Genomic DNA, 27,107 nt, shown 5'->3' on the forward strand with positions numbered 1-27,107 from the left:
GGCTGTGATTCCATGTATTGCGCAGTCGCCATCTTAAAGAGGGCAAGAGCGCGGATTTATAACACACGGCTCTATGGGAGAATATCACATATTTCACTTTTTTACATTATATTTTCAATTTAATGCTGTATGCAACGTTAAAATCACAAGGCAAAACATTTTTATGTTAAAATATATGATAACCATGCATATTTTATAAAGGAGATGGACTGAACATCCAGAAAACGGGGGAAAACGAGGTCGACTGAGTAGTAGTTATTCAATATATTAGCCATCATATAGCATATACCGTGACAAGGGTGTCAGATAAGGTCAACTTAACACTTTAGAGTGTTCATATGTTCTCTTGATTTGGTGCTCATTTGACACTCAGTGTTCAAGCAATATACTGTATTGAAACAACACTTAGAGTGTAAAATAAACACCAAATACTCAGAAGTGTTGAAACAACACCGTGACAGGTGTTGGATAGAAATATTTTAACAAAAATTATTGTTGAAGTTACACTTCACTGGAGTAACTCAACACTAGTTGTTGGGGTATTTTAAAAAAATACCCTAGTGTTAAGTTACACCGTCAGGCTGCAGGTGTTGAAGAACTTGAAATCGGACACCAAATGGTGTGAATCCGAACCGTGAAACAACACCAAAGTTGGTGTTGGTATTTTTTTTTTTACACCAATGGGTGATTTAAACTTTCGTTTAAATGTTCGTTTCTGCAGGTGTTCGAGGGTGTCAAATGAACACCAAATGGTGTCAACTTCATAACATTCTCCGACTCGTGTTCAAATCGAACTTTCGTTTAAATGTTCGTTTCTGCAGGTGTTCGAGGGTGTCAAATGAACACCAAATGGTGTCAACTTCATAACATTCTCCGACTCGTGTTCAAATCGAACACCAAGACTGGTGTTGATATATTTTAACATCCTAAATGTTGGTAATCTTAACACCAGTGTCAGTGTAACTCCAACACCAGATGGTGAGGTCCTTTATTGATTGGGCTGCTATAGATTTAACACCCGTGGTGTTAAATATAGCTATAACGTCGCATAGTCTCCAATATTATATTTAATGGGATTATCAGTGATTCACCATATGATTTCTACTTTGATTTCCTCAAAATTAACTGAAAGGAGGGGAAACTTCAGACCAAGCCCTGATCTACATCATAGGTAATGCACGTACAGCAACCTATTTTTCCCCCGTTTTCTGGATGTCAGTCCATCTCCTTTATAAAATATGCATGGTTATCATATATTTTAACATAAAAATGTTTTGCCTAGTGATTTTAACTTTGCATACAGCATTAAATTGAAAATATAATGTAAAAAGGTGAAATATGTGATATTCCCCCATAGAGCCGTGTGTTATAAATCCGCGCTCTTGCCCTCTTTAACCCTAAAAAGACTGGGGGGGCTGATTCAGCCCCCCCCCCCTCGACATTTTTCGCAATAAATCCGCCGCGCAAAATTTTTTGACTGCGTCGCTCGCTGACTTTTTACCTTCAAGTCTCGTGCAACTTTTGAGACCAAAATCGTGACCCCCAGGTACGCGGTTCCGAAATTACGCAACATTTCGTAAGTGCATGCAGACCCAAAACGTGAATTTGTGTACAAATCCAATGCAAATAGTGTACTGCCAAATTTCATAAATGTATCATTATTTTTCCTTTTACTGCTTAAAATCAATTAATTTTATCTTTTTTATGGTCAAAATAAAGTCCCCGACAATTTCCATTGAAAAACAATAAAAAACAAAAAGTCGAAAAACAAAGAAATGAATAAGAAATTCAGAAAACAATAGAATACATAAGAAAATAAATGCGATTTTGATTTTTTTTTAAATCAATTTGATCAGATGCTTATCTAGAGTACGTGAAACAAAAATTAGCATTTCTGGGGCATTATTTTATTAATTAGAGCAAACTTATGATTTTACGCATAAATTAGCATAATTAATGAGACATGAGATTTTTTGCAGAATTTGATGTTATAGTTTTGTAGATTATGCCATGGGTAACACGTGTGCCAATTTTTGTCGCGATCGCGAGATCGACGGCCGAGATCATAAGGGGGGCTGAATCAGCCCCCCCCCCCCCCCCCCCAGTCTTCTTAGGTGTCGAAATAGCCCAGTCTATTTAGGGTTAAGATGGCGGCCGCCCCGAACATGGAATCACAGCAATTTGATGAAGTCCGCCCTCTAGTGTCAATAATATACATCTCTATGACAAAATCAAAGTGCGCCCTCTACGGGGTAAACTTGGTAGGTTGAGTAAAAATATTATTGTTTCGAGGGACGCTTCGACGTGGAAATTATTTTTGCGGGTACTTTCAGTTACAATATTGACGATTACGGATAGCGGTAAGCTTGAAAAATATATGGTTTGATAATTGATAGTGTTCTAGATAATTTCACGGTTGTATCTGTGGTATTATACCTGCAAAATATTACAAATTTGCACTGAACAAGCCAGGGCAGGAGCGAAGAGGAGAGCTCTCCAAAGCTTGCAATTTCAAAGCCAGGGCAGCGCGCCGCCGGAGGAGCAAGAACTGGAGCTGTCCCGCGGAGTTCGAGACTGGCGATGGCTGCCGGCTGATTGGTTTGACTCGAGCTCGCTCGGTGGAGATTCGATAAGATTAAGACTTTGGAACTCCTTCCCCCAAAGCACAGTTAATTGTACCTCTCTACACATCTTTAAAAAAGCGGTACAAAAGACTCAGCTCCGTTAATAACGGTGGTTGTTTTTACTTGCACGCTGTAGAGTGTAGGCCTAAGCAATTTTTTATCGGATACCGGTAATGTACCGTACATACACTTGCACACTGCACTTCACCAATACGACAATACACCAGACGGTGGACTGTACTATTTCCAGAAGAAGGAGAAGTGGAGGAACGTGTGTTTAATTTTTGGTAAATGTTGAGAATAAGATTAAGAAGAAAGTTTTTACCTTGGAAATGGAATTTACCCCAGGGGGGGGCCACTTACATTGACGAGTGGATACCATGCGCGACCAAAAAAACATGTAAAAAGGATGTCCTTTTCACGATAGGGTACGTTACGTACGTAACGTGATAAGGGTGTCAAAAACACAAAAATAATGAAAAAAGGGTATCTATTTCGCTAGGAAAATTACGTGTTTAGGGTCGAATTTGCGGGGATAATAAAACAAAATTAAAATGTTTTATAAAGGATGTCCTTTTCGCCCCAACACTACGTGTTTAGAGTCCGATTTGCGCGAGGTGTAGAAGGTGGGGTCGTACTAAACCAAATAAGGTAAAGCCGACGACCGAAGGACCCGTAACAATAAAACATTCCTGTACTTGTTTAGGGGTTCATTTCAGGGAATATTTGCCAAGAGTATCGTTTTGTTTTCAATACTTGTTAAGGGTAGGGTTTCACACGCCAATACTTGTTAAGGGTTGCATTTTCAGAATATGGAAATTACGTGTTTAGGGTGCTTTTCGAGACCCCATGGTCGCGCATGGTATCCACTCGTGAATGGAAGTGGCCCCCTCCGGGAATTTACCTTGGAAGTAGGCCTAGGCATAAAGTTATAGGCCTATACCGGTACAACTTTTTTGCCCCTCTGACTCTGTACATTTAATTATATATATAGGGCCTAGATCTAGATCTACCGGTAGCACTTAACTAAGCCGCAGCAAGCGCATTATTGGAAAGAAAAAAAGAAGTAGCAAAATACAGTGAGATAGAACGGATATGGAATTAAGTGGACTGCTTAATGATCTAAGAATAAATATTTGAGGAGTGTTTTGAAAGATTCGACAGTGGATGTATTACGGATGGAGAGGGGAGATTGTTCCAGAGTTTAGGGGCAACCACTTGTTCACTGCAACCATCCTGCCTGTGGGGAATCTACAGGTAGGACTATGCCGTATGCCAATGCTGTACATAGCTCACACTTTAAAAATCATTAAAATATCACTTTTGTGACCAAAATACCAATTTCCATACAGTTGCAATTTATTTTTCATTAGTAATGTTGGAATAATTTTTGCATTCACCAGAGCGCTCAAAACCTTGAATTTTTGGCATATTTTTGTGTACGCCCTCAGAGGGCATACACTCTATTGGTGGAAAGTAATATGGCAAGAAAATTTTCATTTTTCAATCTCTATTTTTAATTAAGAAAAAATAATTTAAAGAATCAAATTTACATTAGAGCCAAGTTATATGATGAATAGCTGTAATGAAAACTGACAAAGAAAGTCAAGCATTTTTCCCACAGAAAAAGAGAAAATAATCCAAACATTGCCACCCTTATTTTGCCACACATGGAGATGTAACTGAGAACAAGGTTATATTATAACCTTGTTCATTGAATGAGTGGGGGCAACAGCAGAAAAAGCACGATCGCCACGGGCATAACGGGTAAAAGTTCGGTGTCCAAGAGATAGCCGAAGGTGAGCAGTAAAAGAAGATCAGAGACGTTGAGGGACAGATAGAGATAAGATTTTGAAGGTAGAATGGGGCGAGACCATGGATGATTTTATAGACAAGGAGAAGGAGCTTGAAAATAATTCTATTATGAACCTTGAGCCAATGGAGGGAGTAGAGAATAGGAGTGATATGTTCAAATTTCTTAGTGAGGGTTACCAGTCTAGCTGCAGTATTTTGAATTCTTTGAAGGGGGACTATACAAGATTGTGGTAAACCAGCAAGTACTGTAAAGCGTTACGATATCTAAATGGGATGATACAAAGACATGTACTATACATGTACGTTCAGTATCCAAAGCTAACGTTGGTATGTATAGTGAGACCACCACATATCGATCACCGCTTTTTGAAACCGACCACCTTGCGCGCATTAAAATTATTGCGTATTACAAACGGTACGCGTGGGAGAGTAGGCGCAGTGTCCATAGGAACGGTAAGAATTAATTTTAAGAGAAAAAGAAAGGGTAAAAATTTAGTATGATTTATCAAAATTGTTTTGACTAGACCCGAATCTGCCCCGTTTCGAAGTTCAAGTTTATTTATTCAAAACCAAAAACATCACATCATAATCAAAATAGATATACATACAACGTAAATGAGTACATAAACATAATGTACATGTACAATTGTACATCAATTAGATTATAGCATAGACAAATTGGTTTTAGGACCCCCTTATTAATAAAAGCAAAGCTTGTGAGTAGGGCCCTGGGATACTTATGATTATTAACATAAAACATAGGATATACTAATCTACAAGATACAAAAGGAGAGAAAAAAAATATATAACAAGGCTAAGATGCTAAAAATAGAATGGAAAACTGATATAAACACACATATATACACACAACCATATCCACTCACATATGCACATACTAAACATAAATTCGGAGTAGGTCATCAACTTAAATGCAACTACATCAATTTAAAATACATATTGAAGGGAAATAATCCTAATCTGTCAAGACAGAAAACGGCTTTAGAACAAATATCCGTCAATCGTCAAATGTGCCGGAGCTCGCAGTAGTGAGACAATCATTTAGCATGTTGACATCATATAACTGGTTTGGAAGAGTAAAAATATTTCGCCACCGCGATAAAATTCTGCCGTAAACTTGTCTCGCGGGTGGTCGATTTCAAAAGCAGGGTGCAAATGTATACCATCGTATTCATTGTTCGCTGATATCTACATGTACGCAATTTGAATCGGAGTCACCGATCAAATCATGGGATTCTGATCTGCTCAATTTTCTGCACAAATGAGACAAAAACTAGTTAAAACTGATAAATATTTTTCGCAGATACGATACTTAGAAAATTAGGTGGTCGATAAGGGGTAGTTCCAACCATACCTAAAACTTATTTGGCTTTGAGTGGCATGGGTAGAGCATGGACAAAGAAAATTTTCATCTGGATTGTACATGTTCAGGGACCTTTTCCAAAGATGATTTGAACATGTTGACAGTTTGACTGTTCACAACTTCATCTGGTAGATTGTTCCATTGTGTGACAACTCTCTGAGAGAATACACCTTGTCTTCTGAATTTTCAAATTGTGTCCACGTGTTCTCTCTGATCTAGACAGTGTAAAGAATTGGTCAGCACAAAAGTTTTTACCTTCACCTACAACATTGGGTTTCGTACAGCCCCACCTGTGACATCTCGTGCAAATCGTACTCTAAACACTTACATGTAGTATGTGTTGACACTTGGGGCAAAAGTACATGTACATCCTTTATGAACATTTTAGTCTTTATTGTTCATTCAGTCCCAGGACTTAATTGTGCATAACAGTAGGGAATAGCATTATTATAGGGGAAGAGGGTTGACTCCTTAACACACTCAGATATATATACATGTAGCTTCATCCTGTCGATTCAGAGATTTGTATTCTTGATTTACCTTGTGTGGCTTATAGGATACATGTACATTCTCTTGTTCAGAGTTAAGGATAGCAAAGGCCATCTTCTTTGCATCAAGAGAAACCGAGGCTTCTGAGGGTTTTTTTTTCCAGTGTTGGACATTTAGAGCATGGAGGGCAGTTTCCAGATGAGGGGTAGCTAAAATTGGTTTGCAGTTGGATGGTATTGTTACAAGAGATGTCTGGGAGCTTACAGACATAAGCACAGGGGTAATGGTCTATTAGGTGACAGCAGAGGGAGCCAAGTGTGATGTGTTGGTCGTCATAGCACTGGGGAGAGGTGGAGATATAGTGAGCGACTCTGCTGAGACAAAGTGAGGGAGTTTAGAGGCACGTGTTAGGCATTCAACTGAGTCTGTTATGGGAGAGCAGGACAAATCACAAATTGGAGAGAGGTATGTATTTACCCCACCCTGGGAGCCCTGGGATGACTGAGAGGAAGAGTTGGAGCAAGAAGGGCACTTGAGAGAACCTTTCATCTGCATCAGAGATCCTGTTGATATCCTGATGAGACAGAGCACAGCAAGAGAAGTGAAGCCTGTCATTGCAAGAGTTACATTATACCACATCCAAGCAGGCATGTTGGATGCAAAGACAGCATAATATCTCTTTACCAGATGGAGTACAAAGGCATGTGTTGTCAGCAGACTGAGGGGATATGTAGGTGCTTATGCTGTTGAGAAGGACTTGAAGGTCATCAGTCTGGAAGAAGTTGTGGTGGCTTGATTTAAGGTTCTTTGTGATCCATGGAAGAATTGTGCTTGAGCAGTGCAAAAGATGTTTTCTTTGTAGCTGTAATTTTGACGAAGAGTATAAGAGGATTATTTCAAAGTGCTTTTGTTCGCCAGCTTTGCCAGATTTGAGTCTATTTTGGAAAGTGATTCCAGTGTGCTCATTAGGGATTCACCCGGAGACAATCCATGACGGTACAAGATCAGCTTGAAACTCGCAAGGAAATTCCTTTACTAAAGATATAGTGATGTCCTTAAGGCATCGAATAATACCCTCGTAGGGAAGGAGGCAGATATCCACTTCTCACCATTTTTCAGAGTCTCTTTGAGCATGTATGCAGATCCAGATTTGTCAAAACTCCGCCTTGTAAGAGCCATTATTGAACATGGGGAGGTTGGAGACAACAATGAGGGGCTAGACTCTGAGTAGTTACTATTCACTATGTAGTATAGAAGGATGAAGAAGCAAGGACAGTCACAGTGCGTTCACAGACGGGGTCCAGATGATATTTTTACAGCAAGGTCTCTGAGGTAGTGATCTTAGTTCACGTACACGTAGATCTAGGCCCTAGTACTTTTTAATTTTATGGTACGTGTATAGAGGTAGACAGGATACAAAAAGTGATGCTCCACACTACGTGCAGCACAGGTTTAATACAGAAGTTACACCAACAGAATTACCAACATCTAAACAGGCTAGTAGTAGAAACACAGGAGTCCCCAAGCAATACGGTTATATACAGTATCACAATAACAATTACATGCATAGACGGTCACGACAGATTTTCAAATACAGAGGCAGCACAGTTACCAATACTACATGTATGGTGACGTATGGTACTCGCTAAGCACAGAAGCACACAAGCTTTCTTGATAACATTAACATGCAGAGGCCAGAGCAAAACATGCATAAATAGTACATGTAGCTCCACAGAACATGTAGAAACCAATCACATTCACAGTGTTATACAATACCAGTTCTGGATGGAGGAGTAGGTCTAGTATAGAGATGCCAAGTTCAAAAAAATGTTATGCGTGAGATTGTCATGACTTGGCGTCTCTGCATGCACGCGTGATAAATGCACTTTATCATGATATCGTTCCATACTACAAAACCATGCGATGCGGGCACGCGATTCATCGTATCACGTACTAGCTGTTTGCTGACTGCACTCTTGATTCGTCTGGCATGCTGGGGTAGACGCGACGACGTGCGAACTGCGAAGGCGGTCGGCCAGTGTGTATGTTTCTCTTTTTTTGGTCGGGTCCCGATGCTTGAGAAAAATGGGTGCCGTGCGTGAGATCATGAGACGGACCCTGAATGCGTGAGTCTCACGCACAATGCATGAGACTTGGTAGCTCTGCTAGTAGACTCTAGATCAAAACCTTGCAGAATCCTGGTGCAGAAGCAAGACAATGGCTGTGCTGAAAACTAGTGCAGACCGGTTTCACAGAGTATGTAGAAGAGCAGTAGAGCTGACGCGAATATGCATAGGTGGGGCGGTGTAGATTCAGAGCGAGTGTCCCATGTTTTCAGTGAATGAAAATATCTGCCAGAAATGGTGAGTGTATGCAGCCAAAATGAAAGCCAAAAAAATAAGAAGAGCTATTTAATTAGATCATATCATGCAAACAATATGAAAATATATATATTAAAGAGTGATGAAAATAAGGAGCTTATTTGGATGGTGCGCCCTAATCATTCCAATCCTCTCTCACTAATGGTGTGATATCTTTGTTGATATCTTTGTGTCACTACACATTTTTATGACATTTGACATTATCATTGCTTTTGCATTCATATGTGAATGTACTGTACATGTAGGCCTATTGGTTCAAATAAACACAATATGTAGTGTAAAACAGTTAGTATACAGTTATTCAGTGTGGATTTTAATATTTTTGATGTACATTTGTACATGCCTTTAATTATAGAATAATGGGGCTATATTAAGATTCTTCAGGTGTCAACGTTGGTATTGGTATTTGTTTTCTAATCAGTTTTCTAATCACAACATTACAAAAATAAATACACAGTAATACATGTACATATAATAACAATGAAAGGTATAGTGAAATGGCTGGATAAACCCACTCAGCTTTAAAACAATGCTGTTCTTCCCTGGGGTCCAGAGCATACATGTACATACACTGTAACAAAAAGAAAAGCATGATTTCAAATGCAAGCAAAGTATTTGACATCCAAATAAAAAAAAGAATAGCAATAACAACAGTGGGAAAAAAAACTTTGTTAGATACCCCCATCCCTCCCCAAAACCTGCCCTCCACCCTGACCCATTCCTACACCCCACCCGCCTTGTCACACTATTCTTTACAGATCAGGGCAAGATCGACTTCTCTGATTAAGATTTTATAAAAAAAACGCTATTTGATGATTTTATTTTACAAGGAAGGTCATTATATTCTCACGATCCTCTCTAAGTTCTTCGGCAGCATTCACTCATGGATTTGGGCATACATGCAAAACCTCTACATGTTATTAAGGAAAAATGGGCTACATGTACGCATTCAAATTTAGCCATTCTAAGCCTACAGAGGGCTATTTATGGTTCGTTGAGTAAATCTAATACTTGTAAGTGACAAGATATCAATAGATTGCAAAATTTCCATCTTTTCTTCTTGGTTAGAAAGGGGAAAATGACGAATAGAAATTATCTGATTATGCTTGTATTGATTTTTCTGCTTACCGAGTACTTGTTTGCAATTATTCTAAATCCGTTAATGCAACCTGTACTTAATGCACTAATTAATTGAATTCATAATAAGCCCTTGAATAGAATTTCCATTTGTGCGTGGAAGCTCTTTAGATTTAGGCCTTGCACTGAGTGTTCCAGTAATATACTACAAGGAATTCCTGGTTGCCATAGAGTTATGTAAACATGATCTTTTTCTGTTGGTGTTGGTGTGGTGGTACAGTGTACATGTACATGTACAAATGTATGTTAGGGTTTAGCTTGTAAAATGTTAACAAATTTTCATGCAAAATTTGGTTTTATTGAGTGATTAATTAGCGTTTGCATTCTTGTTGGTGTATGCATGCATACACGTATGCTGTAGATCATGTTCTTGTATTCTACTGTCTCCTTTGAAAATTTTCATGCAATCAAATGCAATTTTTTTATGGACTCTATTCTATTCATATCACAATCTCTTCTTGTTTGTTTGTTTTATGAACTAACAAATACAAAGTACACATCCAAATACATGAGATGATGAGGTCAATGTTAATATACAGTTAAGGAATTTACATGTATAAGGTAAATTATACTGTTTGTAGTCCATATTCAACTACGTACGGTACATTGCTGCTTCTCAATTCTGCTCTTTTCCTCTCTCTACCTGTCTGTCTCTATCTCCCTCCCTCTCTCTGTATACTGTATTTGATTTGGATCTTGTATTATATTTTATTTTCATTGTGCAATTCTTTTATCTCTTAATTCTTCCCCCCCCCCCCTCCCTACATGTATATCTTACACCGTGCATGATGAATGGGGTACCACATTCCATTCTTTGTGGATCCTTTAAAAAGGGGATTATTGTGGTGCAAGTTTGAAGAATAATATGATCTTTGCCTTGTTGAATAGATATTCCAATTGAGTTCTGTCAGAAACCACTCATTGAGCAATCATGGCTTTATACAGACCCACACAGTCACCAAGATACATGTACATTACCCCTATTTTTATGAGAACTTGTTCAGGTCACAAACAATATTTTCTGCATTCATTGCCACCTGAAGGAAACTCTTGCTTTTTAGTTTTCAAAGGTAAGGTTTGAGCAGATGAGGCATGTCCTTTAATAAAAAGAAACAGCAAGCCCTCGACACTCAATGGCCCGCACGTACATGTAATTACTCACTGAAAATCACGCCAGTCTTGTGTGTGCTTTTTCAGGCATCCATTGATCAGGCAGTCATTCCAGAGGACTGGAAGAAAGCGGATGTTGTTCCAATTTTCAAGAAAGGCGATCGGTGTAAAGCAGTCAATTATAGGCCTGTGTCCTTGACTTCAATCATCTGTAAGACATTAGAACACATCGTGTCCAGTAGGATCCATGAGCATCTTGATGATCACAACATCTTGTCAGATGCCCAACATGGATTTAGGAAGAGAAGATCATGTACATCTCAACTTATCCTTACTATGCAAGATCTTTTCAGCGGCCTAGAGGCCAAGGATCAAACAGATGTGATCTTGTTAGACATGTCTAAGGCATTCGATAAAGTTCCCCATGGAAGATTGATGCATAAGATCCATTACTACGGGATTCGAGGTAATACCCATTGCTGGATTAGGAATCTCCTTTCTGGACGTTCACAAAGAGTGCTACTCAATGGCTGCTTTTCTCACACCTGCCCTGTTTTGTCAGGCGTACCACAAGGTAGTGTGACCGGACCTCTCCTGTTCCTGCTTTTCATTAACGATCTGCCAAGCCATGTTTCTCCAGGCACAACAGTGAGATTGTTCGCAGACGACTGTATCTTGTACAGGAAGGTAATGTCCCCAGATGACGCAAGATGCTTGCAGCAAGACTTGGATGCACTCCAGGAATGGGCAACCGACTCATTAATGCAATTCCATCCACAAAAATGTCAGGTAATGCATGTCTCAAATAAGAGACAAACATCCATAGTGTCCTTTCCTTATGACATTCATGGGGAGCGCTTACAGGTAACGGACTCCACCAAGTATTTGGGAGTTAATCTGCAGAGCAACTTGAAATGGAATCATCATGTGGATGCAATCACCAAGAAGGCTAACTCTGTACGGGGCTTTCTGCAGAGGAACATGAGGGCCTGTCCACCAAAGACAAAGGTGTTACTTTACAAGACTCTGATACTCCCTGTCTTGGAGTATGCTGCGGTAGTTTGGGACCCATCCACACAGGAGAACACCAGAAAGTTAGAAATGGTACAGAGGCGTTCTGCCCGTTTTGTCCTAGATGACTACCGCCGCACAAGCAGTGTAACATCTATGCTTCATCAGCTTCAGTGGCCAAGTCTTCAAGAGAGGAGAGCTCAGCAGAAAGTTTATATGATATACAGCATACTCCATGGCTTGGTTGATCTTCCGTCCGCCAATCTCATTCCAGTAACAGCCCCACGCACTCGGGGAAACCCACAAAAACTCCTGGTTCCCTATGCAAGGACACGATTTCTCCAAACATCTTTTTATCCAGACGCTATCAGGCTGTGGAATTCATTACCACCTGTAGCTGTCAACTGCACTTCATTGGAGCCTTTCAAGCTGGAGGTGCAGTGTGTCAAGCTTCGTTAAGCTTCAGTCTGGTTTTTTAGCTGCACATAGAGTCCATTGTAGAAATTTTTACTTGCACTGTACACTCAACACTTGACAAGCACAAGGTACGATAATACGCCAGTGGCGGACTGTACCAGCCTGGAAGAAGAAGAAGAAGAAGAAAATATGAAAGAGGATAGGTCATGTTACTCTTGTAATTGTAGTCAAAGTTATACATTTACATGTACCGGTACATGTAGATTACCCATGACCTTTGATATAAATTCCTTTTGTAATTTTGGAAAAGTTCCAGTGTAAAGTATTAACAAGTAGTATTTTCTTTTTTAAATAGGGATATTTCTAGTAAATTTACTTCAATTTCTTACGAACAGGTTTATGAAACACCCACCAAGCACTGCATGTATTTTTGTTTTTTAATTTTTAGTGCCTTTGAAAGCACTGTATCGTCACAGTATCATTCATATTGAACAATAAAGAAGATTTTTAAGGGCTTTGCAATTGTTCACTTGAAGCTACTGATAGAGGCTTCATGTGTCAGACAATAGACAGCCTCGGTGAGTCCATTGTTACACACCTATCTGGGTGTAAAAATGTATTATTGATTATTTGCTTTGATGACTCGTTCAAACATGCTGAAGGGGGATTGCATCATTCTATAAATAGAACGGAGAACAAACCAAGATACATGTAAAACATTTCCATTGCCTTGAGTGCCTTCGTCGTACAGTGATACAAGAATTATTTGTACACACATGTACCTGTACATACAGAAAAATGCAAAATGAGAAGATGAATTTTGGAACCAGACAATTCTTAACTTGGTCATCATAAAATATACTGAATTATCACCTGTATCAGACATCTGAGCTGGTAATTTACAAAACCGTATTGCCCTAGATTTTCTGGATATTGGGAAGGGATATGTACATGTAGATATTGTTTGTATTTTGCTCGGTCTCACATCCGGACATTTGAGAATGCGTATAAAGAGATACGCCTTATAATGATCCCCGCAGCAACATTATTCATCATAATAAAAAGAGCACTGGATCAGGTCGCTTCAAGTATGTCATAATGATAAGGTGCAGAGCATTGCCCCTGATATAAACATGACACATTAACCCTATTCTTCAAAGAAATATCTCAATTTTCATGATTTTGCTCTAGACATCTGATCTTGATGATATTGACCGGCTCTTTTTTGGGGGAGCATCAAATATATTGCCCTTCAATAAAAAGAACCATGTAACCCTCATCTCAAGAATCTGGCCAATATGAGTCTATGGCGTGAAATACATGTACATGTATATTTGATGTTTCCCTCAAGGCCAGTCAATATTATATAATTATCATATAAAAGAGGGATACATGTATAAAGCCATTGTTTTGCACCTAGTGAAAAATTGTAAATTATTAAGAAATTTAAGAATGCATATTTTCTGATCATGCGATGATCATTGAAGCATAGCATGCAATGCTTAAAAGATTTCCTTTTTTTGGAGATCTCATCTCTCATGAAAAATAAGAAAGTAAATCATGATCATTGAAGCATTGCAAATTCCACATCAATGATCACAAAAAGGTATGAAAATAATGAATTATAATCATTCATGCATGACTGATCACAATTTGCAACTAGGTGGAAAACAAAGACTATGATACATGTATATAATTCATTAGATTCTGTTTTATTTTACATGTGGATGACATCTAAAATGTACTTGTACACATCCTGGGTACGTGTGTTTTATTACAACATTTTTAAAAAAATTTGAAAACTTTGAATGCGATTTTTTTGATATTGCATTTGTACAATTTAAAATCAACAATCTTAATTATTATTTTATATCCCATTCTCTTCCACCCTTTTTTATCTCCTCTCTCACTCTGACTCTGTCTCCCCCCCCCCCCCCTCTCTCTTGATCTCCCTCCCTCTCTCTTTCTTACATGTACTCTCTCCATTGCTGCATATAACGTTATATGATAGGATGGGAAACCTTACACTTGCCACAGGGTGTGCATGTACAGTGTAGCTTCTGAATTGAATTGGAATTGACCAACTGCATGAGGAATTATGTTTGGAAAGCTCTCTGCATTCACTCATCGTGAAACATGGCGATATGAGGGGCAACTTGGGACATTGAGCACAGGTAAAGATTTCTGAATGAATATTAAACTTAAAGGTTTACTTACTCAACGCACGTGGGCACCCTTCCTGATGAGCATTAATCAAGCGTTTCAAAACATCGCCGAAGTGTCTGATCTTCCCCTTGTCGTGTTTGGTATTAAGCACTGTACCTTTAGGCATCCCAAAACGCTGCACTGCTGTACGGTCGCTAGTGTATTGTTTTATCGGCCAGGTCGGTTGCTAGGGCTCGAAATAAAGAATCCCCAGATGTTCGCCCCTGCCTATAATACTTTTTCTGTTATTTTTATGAAGAACTATTATTATCTCTGCATTTTATTATTTATTGTTTATCTGCTGTAGTGGTCTGCATATTATCATTAATTGATTAATTTTCTCTTTTTTTTCAGGATGGAAAAATGAAAATTTGTGAGTGCTATGTGATAGAATGAATGAGGATGTAAGAATAACTGACTTGCCAGCACTGACCCACACCAAGCTACACATAGGACACAGCTTCGTTTGGACTCATATCTTTCCTGAAAGCACACAGGTATACTTGCCTTGGTCACAACTGATCTTGTATGTCTTTACACGCTCATGCATTCCGTGGTATATAAGTTGATGTCCCAGTGGGAAATATCTTACTCACGCAATAGCGGTAACTGAGTATTTAAGTCTTTGAGAATTCCATTTCAGACTTTACACATGTATGCATATTTTAGTGAGGATGATGTGACTAGATGTTGGGGTCACAAGTTCTTAGATTACTGGTACCCTTTTTACAGAGGTCTATCTACATTTGGCAAAAAACGAAGTAGACAAAGTGAAAAGTGAAGATTTGGCACTAGACTAAATGAGAATTAGTCTAAGTGGGTGCTAGACCACATGTACATGTAGGATAGACCAAACGCCAATTGGATCAATTGATAGTGGGCCAATGATTTTAGGCCTTGGGTTTAATAGACTATCAAGGATGTTAACCATCTGCTTACAGTAGCAAAGTTGGCAAGTAAAAGGTCAGCATTCAGTACTGAAAAATGAGAAGAATAGAAAAATGAGAAGAATACTTGATATGTTTTCATGCAAAATACTGATTTCATAAGTTTCTGTTTTATCTGTTCTAACTTCTATGCTATTTCTTTGAAAATGCTTGATTTCTTTCAGTTACCAAAATACTGATTTACTGCATTTAAAATACTGAAATATTCTTGCTCAGCTTGAGAGCTCTGTTGTAAAACCAAATAAATTTATCAACCCAGTGATGAGTTGTACTGTAAACTTACAAAACATCATTTTTATCGATATTTTCCCCATTTCATCTTTTTTTTCTTGCATCAGGTCCCAAGGACTCGGAGTAAGCATGCCACGTGCCACCACAATGGCTCTATCTACCTGTATGGTGGAGTATGTGGGAATGTATCCCTCAAGGACATGTGGAGGTTTGAACCTAGTACAAGCCTCTGGACCAAGCTAGAGTGCTGTGGAGATACCCCTCCCCTTCTCCAGGACCATACCATGGTCGGCTACAAGGTATCCAGGGTTCCCAGCCCATCAAGGAAATTTTTTTTTTTCCAGTCAGGGAAAAATGAGGGAATTGCATATTAAGAAATACCTCATATTAGGGGAAAATGCCTCAGATGACAGAAAAATCAGGAAATTTTGATCGGCCTAAAAGTCGAAAGCACATTAGTCAGACTTTGTTATATTTTGTCGTATATCAAAACAATGTCCATTGAAGATTTTTTGTGGCATTTGTTTTCTCTTTGTTGTGATATAGTAATGACATTGCCCTTTAACCCTTAATAAACAAAATTTCTAGAGGGGGGGGGGGGTCAATTGATACTCCCACCAAAAATTAGCATTCAACTAGCTATGTAAATTGAGTTAAAGGCAAAAACTTACACAAAGAGCCAAATTTAGGGCAAATTTCATACGCATATTTGCATAATTGATTACTAAAAAATATAAACAATTAATTTTTAAAAATTTTACTATACGTCCTTGTAGTTAACATCCAGCTCTATGCGCATGCAAATTTTCACAGCGGTCAGTTTCCAAGATCTGAGGGGGGTCAAATTTACCCACCAACACCCTTCCCCCCCCCCTATTTTTCTGGTCCGAAATAGCCCAGTTAAGATAAGGTTAATCACTGCAAACATTTCTACCCATAATCCCTTTGTTTTATTTGATTGATAACAATAGAATATGATATTAAACAGAAATATAACAAAAGAAATGAAAATAAATAAGAAATCAACATCGCTGAACATGAAATCTCATGCTGAAGATGATTTTCATTGTAAGCAAATATGCTTGAGAGCATGATAAACCAAAAACTATACTGAATATATAATATACAGTATTATGATGAAAACTATAATGATTATGATGGTGATGATGGTCACCATCATCATCACCCCTCAAATTACTGTATTTGTTAATGTGATTGGCATCCTCCTTTTACATCATTGTCTGACAAACAGGAGTCCATCTTCATATTCGGTGGACTGTGTGGGTTCGATAACCCAGGAGAAACCTCTCTCTGGATCCTCGACCTCACCAAGTTCACCTGGCGGAAGCAGGTCATCACCTCGGAGGTCACGACCCCTACCAGTCGCAGGGGTCATTCTGTGGTATGTCACAACGGTGGGATGCACCTGTTTGGAGGCCACCTGGACCTCAAAGGATCCTGTAATGAAATGTGGACTTTGGATTTTGGTGAGAACCATTTACCCATTGAGTACTGAATTCTGTAATTCCCACAGACCTTGTACAGGTATCGCCCTGTTCCAGTTGGCAATTGGTTAAATTAGGCTTATTATTAGAAATTAGATTAACTGCCCAACTGCAATGATACCTTTCGATTGCAAGAACTTGTTCAGGGAGATGTTTCATCAACTTTTTTCATTTATGACTAGGCATGGCAAAGTCCACGAAAAGTCACCGTAAATATAAAATTTTCACTTAGGTATGCCTACTTTAAAGAAGAGATTCTCAGCTCTTGAATGATATATAACCGATGGCTATTGGAGAATCCTAACCATCATTATACAGAGGAGACCATTCACTACCATAGACTGTTACTTTTGAGAAAAGAGGGATTAAGATTAACAATTCTTTTCAGGTACACTTCCTCACCCTCATGATATTGTTCGAAGTTGATAAAATGAGGATTAGTTTTTTTTACCATTAATGGGTTCATTGAATTAGCTCCAAAGTTGTGACACTAATTAGGCATATCCTGTTCTTTTATACAGAGAAGCATTGATGCCAGAGCTTATCCAGTTTTGAATATATTAATTGGTTTTCTAAATAGGGGATATACTTCGATTCCCAGGAAGAACAAAAATGCGACATCAGCCCTGAAAAGGCCAAGTACAGTATAAGTCTCATTAAAACTGTCAAAAAGACATTTGGGTTTGTTTGCTACATCCATTTTGTTATAAGGTTTGCATGGCATGTTGATATGGACAATTGCAATCTGTGAAAAGACCTAGAGAAGACTAAGAAAAGTGGAGAGGTAGAAGGAAGAGACTGAGAAAAGTGGAGAGGTAGAAGGAAGAGACTGAGAAAAGTGGAGAGGTAGAAGGAAGAGACTGAGAAAAGTGGAGAGGTAGAAGGAAGAGACTGAGAAAAGTGGAGAGGTAGAAGGAAGAGACTGAGAAAAGTGGAGAGGTAGAAGGAAGAGACTGAGAAAAGTGGAGAGGTAGAAGGAAGAGACTGAGAAAAGTGGAGAGGTAGAAGTGAAATGAGAGAATATATGAATTTTCTGTGTGATATGAATATGATGCAGATTAGCTCCAGATATGATTATTTTCTTCAGATCAAAAGCCTTAATCCTATAGATTCGCTCTATTGGCATACCATGGTCTACAGTTCACAGGATTCCTGCCCCCCTCCGAGACACGGCCACTCTGCAGTCATCCATGATAACTCCATGTTTATCTACGGTGGCAGCAAGAATCTCCAGCCGCTCCAAGACATGTGGAAATGGGACTTTGGTAAGCTTGAAGTACAGCGAAACCAGGCGGATGTTTCATAAAGCTGTTAGTAACTTGCAGATGACTGTATGCATGACTGGAACACTTTCTTTGGTGCTAAGTTAGCTATATAGGGGTAAATCATGTAGCACGAGAAAGGGTCACCGGTCGCATGTTAAGTTATTTGTTACTTATTAACAGTTTTGGAAAACAGCCTCCTATATAGGGGTCATTATTGCATTACCAAATGTTTTTAACCATCAGAGTGGAGTGATCAATGTGTGATAACACTGGCAAGTGAGAAAGAAAAAATTTGAGAAACCTGTTTGAAAAAGTCAACTATCTCAAAATAAGACTCAGATTGCACTTGAGAGCATCTAGTGCACCCCCCCAAAAAAAAATATATATTTATATTAATTTTTCAGAAAATTGTGTCAAAATACGTATTGAACTTGTTTGTGTCTTGTTTGTTTAGAATAGTGGGAACTTTCTTAACTCATCAACCAATGCAAAATAAGGCTCAGAATGTGCAAGAGTTACTGTCTCAGCAATGGTTGATTTCTTCACCCTCGAGATGTGTGCCACACGCACGTAATTCAGGGTCTCTTGCAATTTGCCCTAATTATGATTTTCAAAATTTGGCCTCTGCAGCCGCAACTGTAACTTGTTGTCCTCACAGGTGGTCTATCTTCTTTGTATTGTTGTCAATGACTCTTTATTTTCTTTGTTGCATATTCATTTTTTGTCTCACCTGCGAAGCAAAGTGAGACTATAGGCGCCGCTTTTCCGACGGTGGCGGCGACGACGGCGGCGGCGTCAACATCAAATCTTAACCTGAGGTTAAGTTTTTGAAATGACGTCATAACTTAGAAAGTATATGGACCTAGTTAATAAAACTTGGCCATAAGGTTAATCAAGTATCACTGAACATCCTGCATGAGTTTCACGTCACATGACCAAGGTCAAAGGTCATTTAGGGTCAATGAACTTTGGCCGAATTGGGGATATCTGTTGAATTCCCATCATAACTTTGAAAGTTTATGGATCTGATTCATGAAACTTGGACATATTTAGTAATCAAGCATCACTGAACATTTTGTGCAATTTTCAGGTCTCATGATTAAGGTCAAAGGTCATTTAGGGTCAATGAACTTTGGCCGAATCGGGGGTATCTGTTGAATTACCATCATAACTTTGAAAGTTTATTGGTCTAGTTCATTAAACTTGGACATTAGAGTAATCAAGTATCACTGAACATCCTGTGCACGTTTCAGGTCACATACCAAGGTCAAAGGTCAATGAACTTTTGCCGAATTGGGTATATCTGTTGAATTACCATCCTAACTTTGAAAGTTTATGGATCTGATTCATGAAACTTGTACATAAGAGTAATCAAGTATCACTGAACATCCTGTTCAAGTTTCAGGTCACATGATCAAGGTCAAAGGTCATGTAAGGTCAATGAACTTTGGCCATGTTGGGGTTTTTTGTTGAATAACCATGATATCTCTGTAAGTTTATTGGTCTAGTTCATAAAAAGTGGACATAAGAGTAACCATGTATCACTGAACATCTTGTGCGAGTTAGAGTAGTATTCAAAGTCAGCACTGCTGCTATATTGAACCGCGTGATGCAGGTGAGACGGCCAGAGGCATTCCACTTGTTTTCTGTTTCAATCACTATATCAAATTATTTATTGTAAAGTTGAAGTTGATTCATTTTCCTTCTCATGATAACCGCTAATAGGCAATACTATTAGATATGTATATTGGGGAAGGCGGGGTAAATTGTGACACTTCTTGCATTTTGCATGTTAGAATTGATATGACTAATGATATTGTAGAAATAAGTACTTAGCCTTTAGATTTGATTCTTGGGAAATATTTTATACCCATATACCTATATATATAACTTTCTACCCCTACACTGAAAGTCATTGTGACCTTTGAAAAAAAACGATGTCAAATTGCTCAACCCCATCTATGGGGTGAATCCTGCCACATTCTGGGGTAAGTTCAGCCACCAAAACTATGTACAAGATGTATGCGGGAAGAGCCATTATGTCAATTTTTTATTTTAAGTCTTTTCACATGCTAATTCTCTATAAATACTAACATCCCCTAAAAGTAAAAGAATTGTCATGTGAATTTGCTCCTTTCTGCCTGCATATCAATGGCTTTTTAAGGATTTTTTTTATTATTATACATTACCAGAAGAATTACTATGGCTCAACTTGCCCCATGTTGGCTGGTACGAATTACCCTGGTCCGAACGAAGTGCAATATTTTCACATCCACACATTTCTTAGGTATCCATCATCTAAAAGACTACATGTATGACAAGGATGAGAATCCGTACATGGACTAACAATATTGTTCTTATTTCTTTATTACATTCAAAGACGTGTGCGGGTAAAAAGCACTTATCTTTTTCACACCCTTTTTTTTTACTTTTTTAGATGAAATTAGTATTTTTCCTTGTAAAAAATTACTTTTTATTTCAAAGTTGAAAACAATGTGGTGGGGTTAAGGGTTATGTAATGGGTCATCAATATGTGACACCACCACAACGTCTGACTCATTCATTATTGGCCTGGGGCTGGTGGCTCAACTTGCCCCTGTGCTCAACTTACCCGCCTTCCCCTCTGTCTTGCCCCGTCCTTCCTGAAATAATTTATAGATGTTTTTTAAAATCATTTTTAAAATCAGCAAAATTGCCATGGCTTTCAAATGCAGGGTGTGAAGTGAAGAAAGAATGAGAAAAACAAATGGGGGTTGGACATGCAAAACCTGGCAACTATTATTATTTTTCTGTATATTTTCACAATTTTTTATACTTTGTAGGGAGTGGTCATTGGTCCAAGGTACGCTACTGGCAAGGTCCACCGGCCCTTCACGGTCACTCGGCCCTCTGCCTTGGAGACTCTATGCTTATCTATGGAGGGGAAGACAAGGACGGCGTGCTCAGGAGTGACCTGTGGATATTCAGCTTCAGTAAGTGAACCCACTTTTTACAGTGACACATTTGCTGTGGCTTTATTTCGTCAAGATTTAGGGTTAGAGTGGCAGTAAGTTTTAAAGATAGGTTTAGGATAGGGTAAAGTGTTAAATCCAGGGTTGAAGTTGGGTCATTCCATTAATGTGTGGCATTGGCAGCGAAGCGATTGTCGCTGGAGCAAATTTCATCAAACTTTTTTACTGAAGTTAGTGGTATATCATGACGTATAATCCCCAAGGAAATAGGCAGATATATATCATTTCCCGCAAAGATTATAAACATTTAGGTGTGCATCATTTCCAATGGTACAAGTGTAACTCATTAGTCCAAAATCCTCTTATTTGCTCACAGACAGTTGAAAAGAATAATAATTTACATGTAAAGTGCGCAATTTCTATATTTATATTAATTGCGCATTACAATAATTTTGTTATTATTACCACGGCTAGGCCGTGCTGCCTGCAAGCGTTCTGGCATTCGTGGAATTTTTTCTTGCTGGGTACCCATTCACCTCACCTGGGTTGAGTACAATGTGTGTAAATTTCTTGCTGAAAATAGATTGAAAGATGAGATTTTTGTGACTGGCTCATTGTCAGATTTTATTTCAAGCTGTCAGCAAGTTTTTGTGTAGTCATAAATCATTGAAATCATCAGTCTTTTGAGGACAAATAATAGAAATTCTAGTCTTCAGGCTTTTGTCAGAGTTCAGGACCTGAAAACAGCCAAATTCTTTAGGCTTCATGTTGTACAGCACATATTGGGCGTAATTGTTTTCTGGCTTATTTTCAAGCCCAGTGAGTAAAACTAAGACAGTATTCAATAGAAAAGTTAGTATATTTTTTATTTTTGTGTTGTATTTTCTAGGTTCTGAGAGTTGGACAAAGGTGCCCTACAAGGGTAGCATCGTGCCTTCACCAACCATGCACCAAACCTTTGAGATGGACATCCCACAGTCAAACTCCCTCTTTCCACCTCAAGATGAGCGCTCCCTCTCTGCCCCTTTCCTCCAACGACCCAGCATGTCGTCGCTCCACGTAAGACCCCACCCAAGACCGCATTCATCTCCTGCTTACTCCAAGGGTAGCATGAAAGAGAGGGCATTCAGGAACAGGGTGCACCCCAACAATGGACACGTTGCATCGAGCGATGTTGGTGACTCTAGGGATACTGTTTCTGCGATGAGCAGAAATGCAGATGATGATGTTCGTGGTGATGACAGTAGCCCAGAGGATGGTGTGGATGGGGAGGAAGATATCTACAACTCAAGGATTTTCATACCTGTTGATGAGCTAACCAGCTCTAGTAGGGAGAACCTTCTGGAGGACCTAGCAAGTCAGAGATCTGATACAAGCACAAGGACATTCAGGAAAAGAAGAGTGAGACCAGTTGGGACAGATGCTCTGGCTGCCCTGGATGGAGAAGGGAATCTTGAGGCAACCTCTGGAGATGTCCTGCTGACAGACCTTGATCTGGTGAATCACAATAAGATCATAGCCTCTCCTGGTACTGCTCCCAGCATACCTAGAGTCAGCATAGAGGACTATGACAAACCTGAAAATCCTAAAACATTGATTAACAGGTCGCACGGGTTTGGGAATGGGATATCCGTCGGGAATACTCGGTGCAATAATCTGGAGAAGTTCAATAAGAGGCCACAAATTATCCAAGTGATGCCAAAGTCCAAATCGGATGAAATCCCTTTGTTGAGCTGTTCCATCGATGACATGAACTTGAAAAACAAGTGGCAGTCGTGTGAGCAGTTTGCTTTTGTCAATGATGGTTTTACTATTGGCGATGACACGTTGAAGCCTCGTCAGCGATCAAATAGTTTAACGGAGCAGAAATTGGTCATCGAGAGCATGCTTGGTGAGCGTCATCTTTCTCTTAATGATTTGCCGAACATGGCCACACTGATCATGCGGCAACATGACAGAACTTCTACCAACCGAACTCAACGGTATCATAAAGAACCTACCAAGCCGAGCGGAAAGCGTCCTGTGCTGAAGAAACGATCTCAAACCGACCATACCCTTTATGCCAAAACTATACAACAGAGCAATGAACAATTCACTGCGGATGGTTTTAGTAGTAAAGGGCGCCATCATGTCCCGGTCCCTGTACATCTCTATGTGTTTGGTGGTCAGGAACCTAACGTGAGCAGTGTCCACAAGTACCAGACCAGGTTACCGGTGTTTAGATGCACAATTGTACCGGGTGAGTTTTCTCATTGCAGCTCTCTATCAGGCTTGGTTTTAAATTAAATTTCTGTTATGGGCGAAGTGAAATACAATGCTTTTTTATAAGATTCACATATTTTCCATGTCATTAGGAAGAGATTCTATAACATCTGTTGCGGCACCAACCGCTGCACTTCAACCCTAGATTTAGCACTATACCCTACCCAAGACCTAACCCTAAACCTATACATGAAACCATATTGCAACCCCAACCCTGTATCTTAGTCAAAATAAAGCCTGGGAGCTGTTGTCGAAGGAGCAAATGTTGTTTCACCTTCGAAAGAATATCATAGTAAAATTGCCAACCCCATTGGACTGTTCCTGAAATCTTAATGGAACATATTTATTGGTATTTTGTTGATTCATTTAAATTTCCTTGAGTGAATACCTGCACAGGATAACCTGGGTCCCGTAACACAAAGGTTAGCCATTAATCGTACTCTTGATTTTCACGATTGATTGTACATTGTAGTCACTGCAATCAATCGTAGGAAAAGGTTCTACAATCATTGCTAACCTTTGTGTTATGCGCCCCTGACCATGAAGACCACTTTCTTTATCTCCTTTGATTGATCCTTATATGTTGGGTTCACAGTGTTACAGTAATGTCTAAAAGTTTTGGGCCTTTGTTACATAAAAGTTGTGAAACTGAGAAAAATCAGTATATTAGTGATGTTTTTTATATGCATGTATGTGTGACACCATTTTATTTTTATAATTCACAGGAAAGCTGTCACCCAATGAGATCCAGGCTCTTCTTCACTGACATTGACTACATGACCTTTGACCCCTGAATTGATCTTTGTAGCAATGAAGGTGTATCAGGGATGATTCAGCCTTTGGAAGCTTGCGTTGTCCACGGGTCAATTTCGTGGAGCAGCGGCACTTTTACCCTTTAACAGGGTTTAAATGAAAGCGTGTCACTTATGTAAGAAAATGAATGTCCATTCGCAAAGTGATTTCAATTTTATTCTGTTTCTTTGATTGGAACATATTTGGAGAGGGCCAGGTACCCACAACTTAAGACTTGAAGAAGACCGTAACAAGGGATACCTTTCCCCTGCTTTTGGTGATAATTATCAACGAAATATTCTGAGACATGGTGTATGAGGCAAAATTTCTAAAAAGCTCCAAGCAAATGAGCAAATTTTTTAAACTCAGTGGAAGAAATGTAAATTTGTAATGGATTTTGACAAAATACTTCTAATTTGATATCACATTTCACCCCTTTTACATTTTCTTTTTTTTCCTTGGGGGTGTTTCACAAAGTTTAAAGAATGATTTAGAGTGTCACTTAAATGTCTAGTTGGGCGCGGTATAAAAGGCATGACCGCATTGGTCAGATCATGCCAAGAGGACACATGACAAGAGGACACAAGCGTCGTGGTGTAGCGGTTCTGACTCTCGCCTTGTAATCGAGAGGGTCGTTTGTTAGAATCCCACCATGGCCTAGCGTTCTTTCGCAAGGCGTTAATCCACACTTTGCCACTCTCCACCCAGGTGTTAAATGGGTACCCGGTAGGATGTGAAAGCCTATATGTAGTATGCCTAGCAGTTGAGTCTCGGAACTCTTGTTGGAATGCTCCCCAGGGAGTGGAGAAGGTGCATACATTGTATGCGGGCATGCAAGGATCCGATGACCGGGGTAATAATATGTCTGTAAAGCGCTTAGAGACGTCGTTCCGATGTATTTAGCGCTATATAAATGCGGAATATTATTAGTATTAAAGTTTGACCTAAGTCATATTTTATCTTTGTGAAACACCCCCAGGTCGTAAAATATTTCGGCCCCCCATAAAACTCCATCCATTATTTTCAATAAAAAAGTATTAGAAAATGCAGATGTATGTTTCAGCCCCCGTAATTTTCTTTCTCTTTTTGTTTTCTTGTATTTTCTATTTTCTCCTGTATTAGATGTGTGTTCCCTTAATATGTTTAAAGGGGGCACTTGTTTTTTTTTTCATAGGGGTGGCAGTAACTCCACCCTTTCCTCTTACTACTAGACAATCATACCTCATTAAACATTCCAGCGATCTGATTTTTATTGAAATTAGAGTTGCCGTTGTTGTGTGAGTGCCATAGAGGTATTAGCTGAGTGCCTTTCAACTATTGAGCTAATGATATCATTGCCTTGCTGGCAGAAGGGCACTAGTTGTGTTGTGTGGCAATTTCCAGTTCCTGTTCTGCTGGTATAAGGTCGTTAGCTCAAGTGCACATTTTTCAAAATGTTCAGCATTACGTCAAACCCCTGTTTGGAGAAAGACCGCAGTTCAGATTGCAAACTGCGGTGTTTTACCCCAATTTTCATTTGAAACTCTCAATAACATTTCCAAGCCCCGATAAACCCTTCTTGGCCAGGTAATCCCCGTTCTCTCAATTTCACCTCCACAGGCCAGTAAATGAGCGTTGAGCCAAGGACGAAATGATAAACAACAGCTGTGCTATTACGTAAGACTTCTCTGCCTGTAGTAGGACCTTCGGAATGAAATTATTGTATTCGATATTCAATCACGTTTTCAAAGGCCTATTGTATTCAGAAATCCAATGTTAGTCCATTTTCAATTTCGAACGAAGAAAATCGACCTCGAAATAAGGAAAGTAAGTAAATAAAATGGCGGCATGCTTTGCGCTCGGGCTGATGTGTTGTTTTCGGACCGAGGTCAAGAAACAGGTGTTTTGATACTTAAACTTGGGGCAGTGGGTTTGTCGTACTTGGAGAAGAGAATTGATTGAGGAAAATTGGGGTATAGTGTTCTCAAATGGAGGTTTTCGTCATGGTGTGCAAGAGAGTTGACCCTTCCTCCCTTTCCAACAAGCATGGGGCTTGACGTACATGTGAATTGTAATGCCTTTCTGCCAGCCAAGTGATGGTGTGATCTTGTAAAAAAAATTCATAAAGAATCAGTTTCTCAATATATGTATATATGTACATGTATACACTGCCACTTGATGTGAAATGAATAGGAGTAAACATCAGTGATCCATCGATCAAGGTTGTCTACCAGGGCCCACTTTTTGGATAAATCATTAGTAGTCAACTTCTTGTAATCCGTCAATATTAGCAAATATTGTGTGTGATATATGTACTATGTACATGAGGAGGGTATATTTGAATGTAATGTGTGTCATCATGAAACTGATGTGTGATACGTACAGTCTACACAAAGAAAGTACTTTTGAAGGTAGAGTGTCGCGAAAACTCTGGACAGGACTACATGCTGGTTTGGTAAAGAATTGAAAATGGCATGTACTTGATATTGATCAATACTGTCATATATTCCCGGAAATTGAGATGCCAGTCTCTAAAAATGTCTAATTTCATACTTTATTTTGCACAGCACATATGGCTGTAATAATAATAATAGTCAGTTCATGT

General features: G+C 39.1%; 1 protein-coding gene across 1 annotated transcript; it reads left to right on the forward strand.

The window, feature by feature from the left end:
• Positions 1-2,321: 2,321 nt before the first annotated feature.
• On the forward strand, positions 2,322-25,097 carry LOC121426186. The gene is made up of 9 exons (XM_041622389.1): positions 2,322-2,360; positions 14,377-14,539; positions 14,925-15,067; positions 15,856-16,047; positions 17,001-17,235; positions 18,363-18,518; positions 21,341-21,490; positions 22,359-23,708; positions 24,457-25,097. Exons 3-9 carry the CDS (start codon positions 14,963-14,965, stop codon positions 24,495-24,497), a joined length of 2,229 nt encoding a protein of 742 aa, XP_041478323.1. The 5' UTR covers positions 2,322-2,360; positions 14,377-14,539; positions 14,925-14,962; the 3' UTR covers positions 24,498-25,097.
• Positions 25,098-27,107: the final 2,010 nt, after the last annotated feature.

The sequence above is a fragment of the Lytechinus variegatus genome, chromosome 13 (genome assembly GCF_018143015.1).
Source record: "Lytechinus variegatus isolate NC3 chromosome 13, Lvar_3.0, whole genome shotgun sequence".
Classification (NCBI taxonomy): domain Eukaryota; kingdom Metazoa; phylum Echinodermata; class Echinoidea; order Temnopleuroida; family Toxopneustidae; genus Lytechinus; species Lytechinus variegatus.

Bases quoted from the DNA above. Each gene is read 5' to 3' on its own strand.
- LOC121426186 (XM_041622389.1), top strand. From the start codon at position 14,963: ATGAATGAGGATGTAAGAATAACTGACTTGCCAGCACTGACCCACACC. The intron at 18,519-21,340 runs GTAAGCTTGAAG...TATACTTTGTAG, and splicing joins CATGTGGAAATGGGACTTTG to GGAGTGGTCATTGGTCCAAG. The intron at 21,491-22,358 runs GTAAGTGAACCC...TGTATTTTCTAG, and splicing joins CCTGTGGATATTCAGCTTCA to GTTCTGAGAGTTGGACAAAG.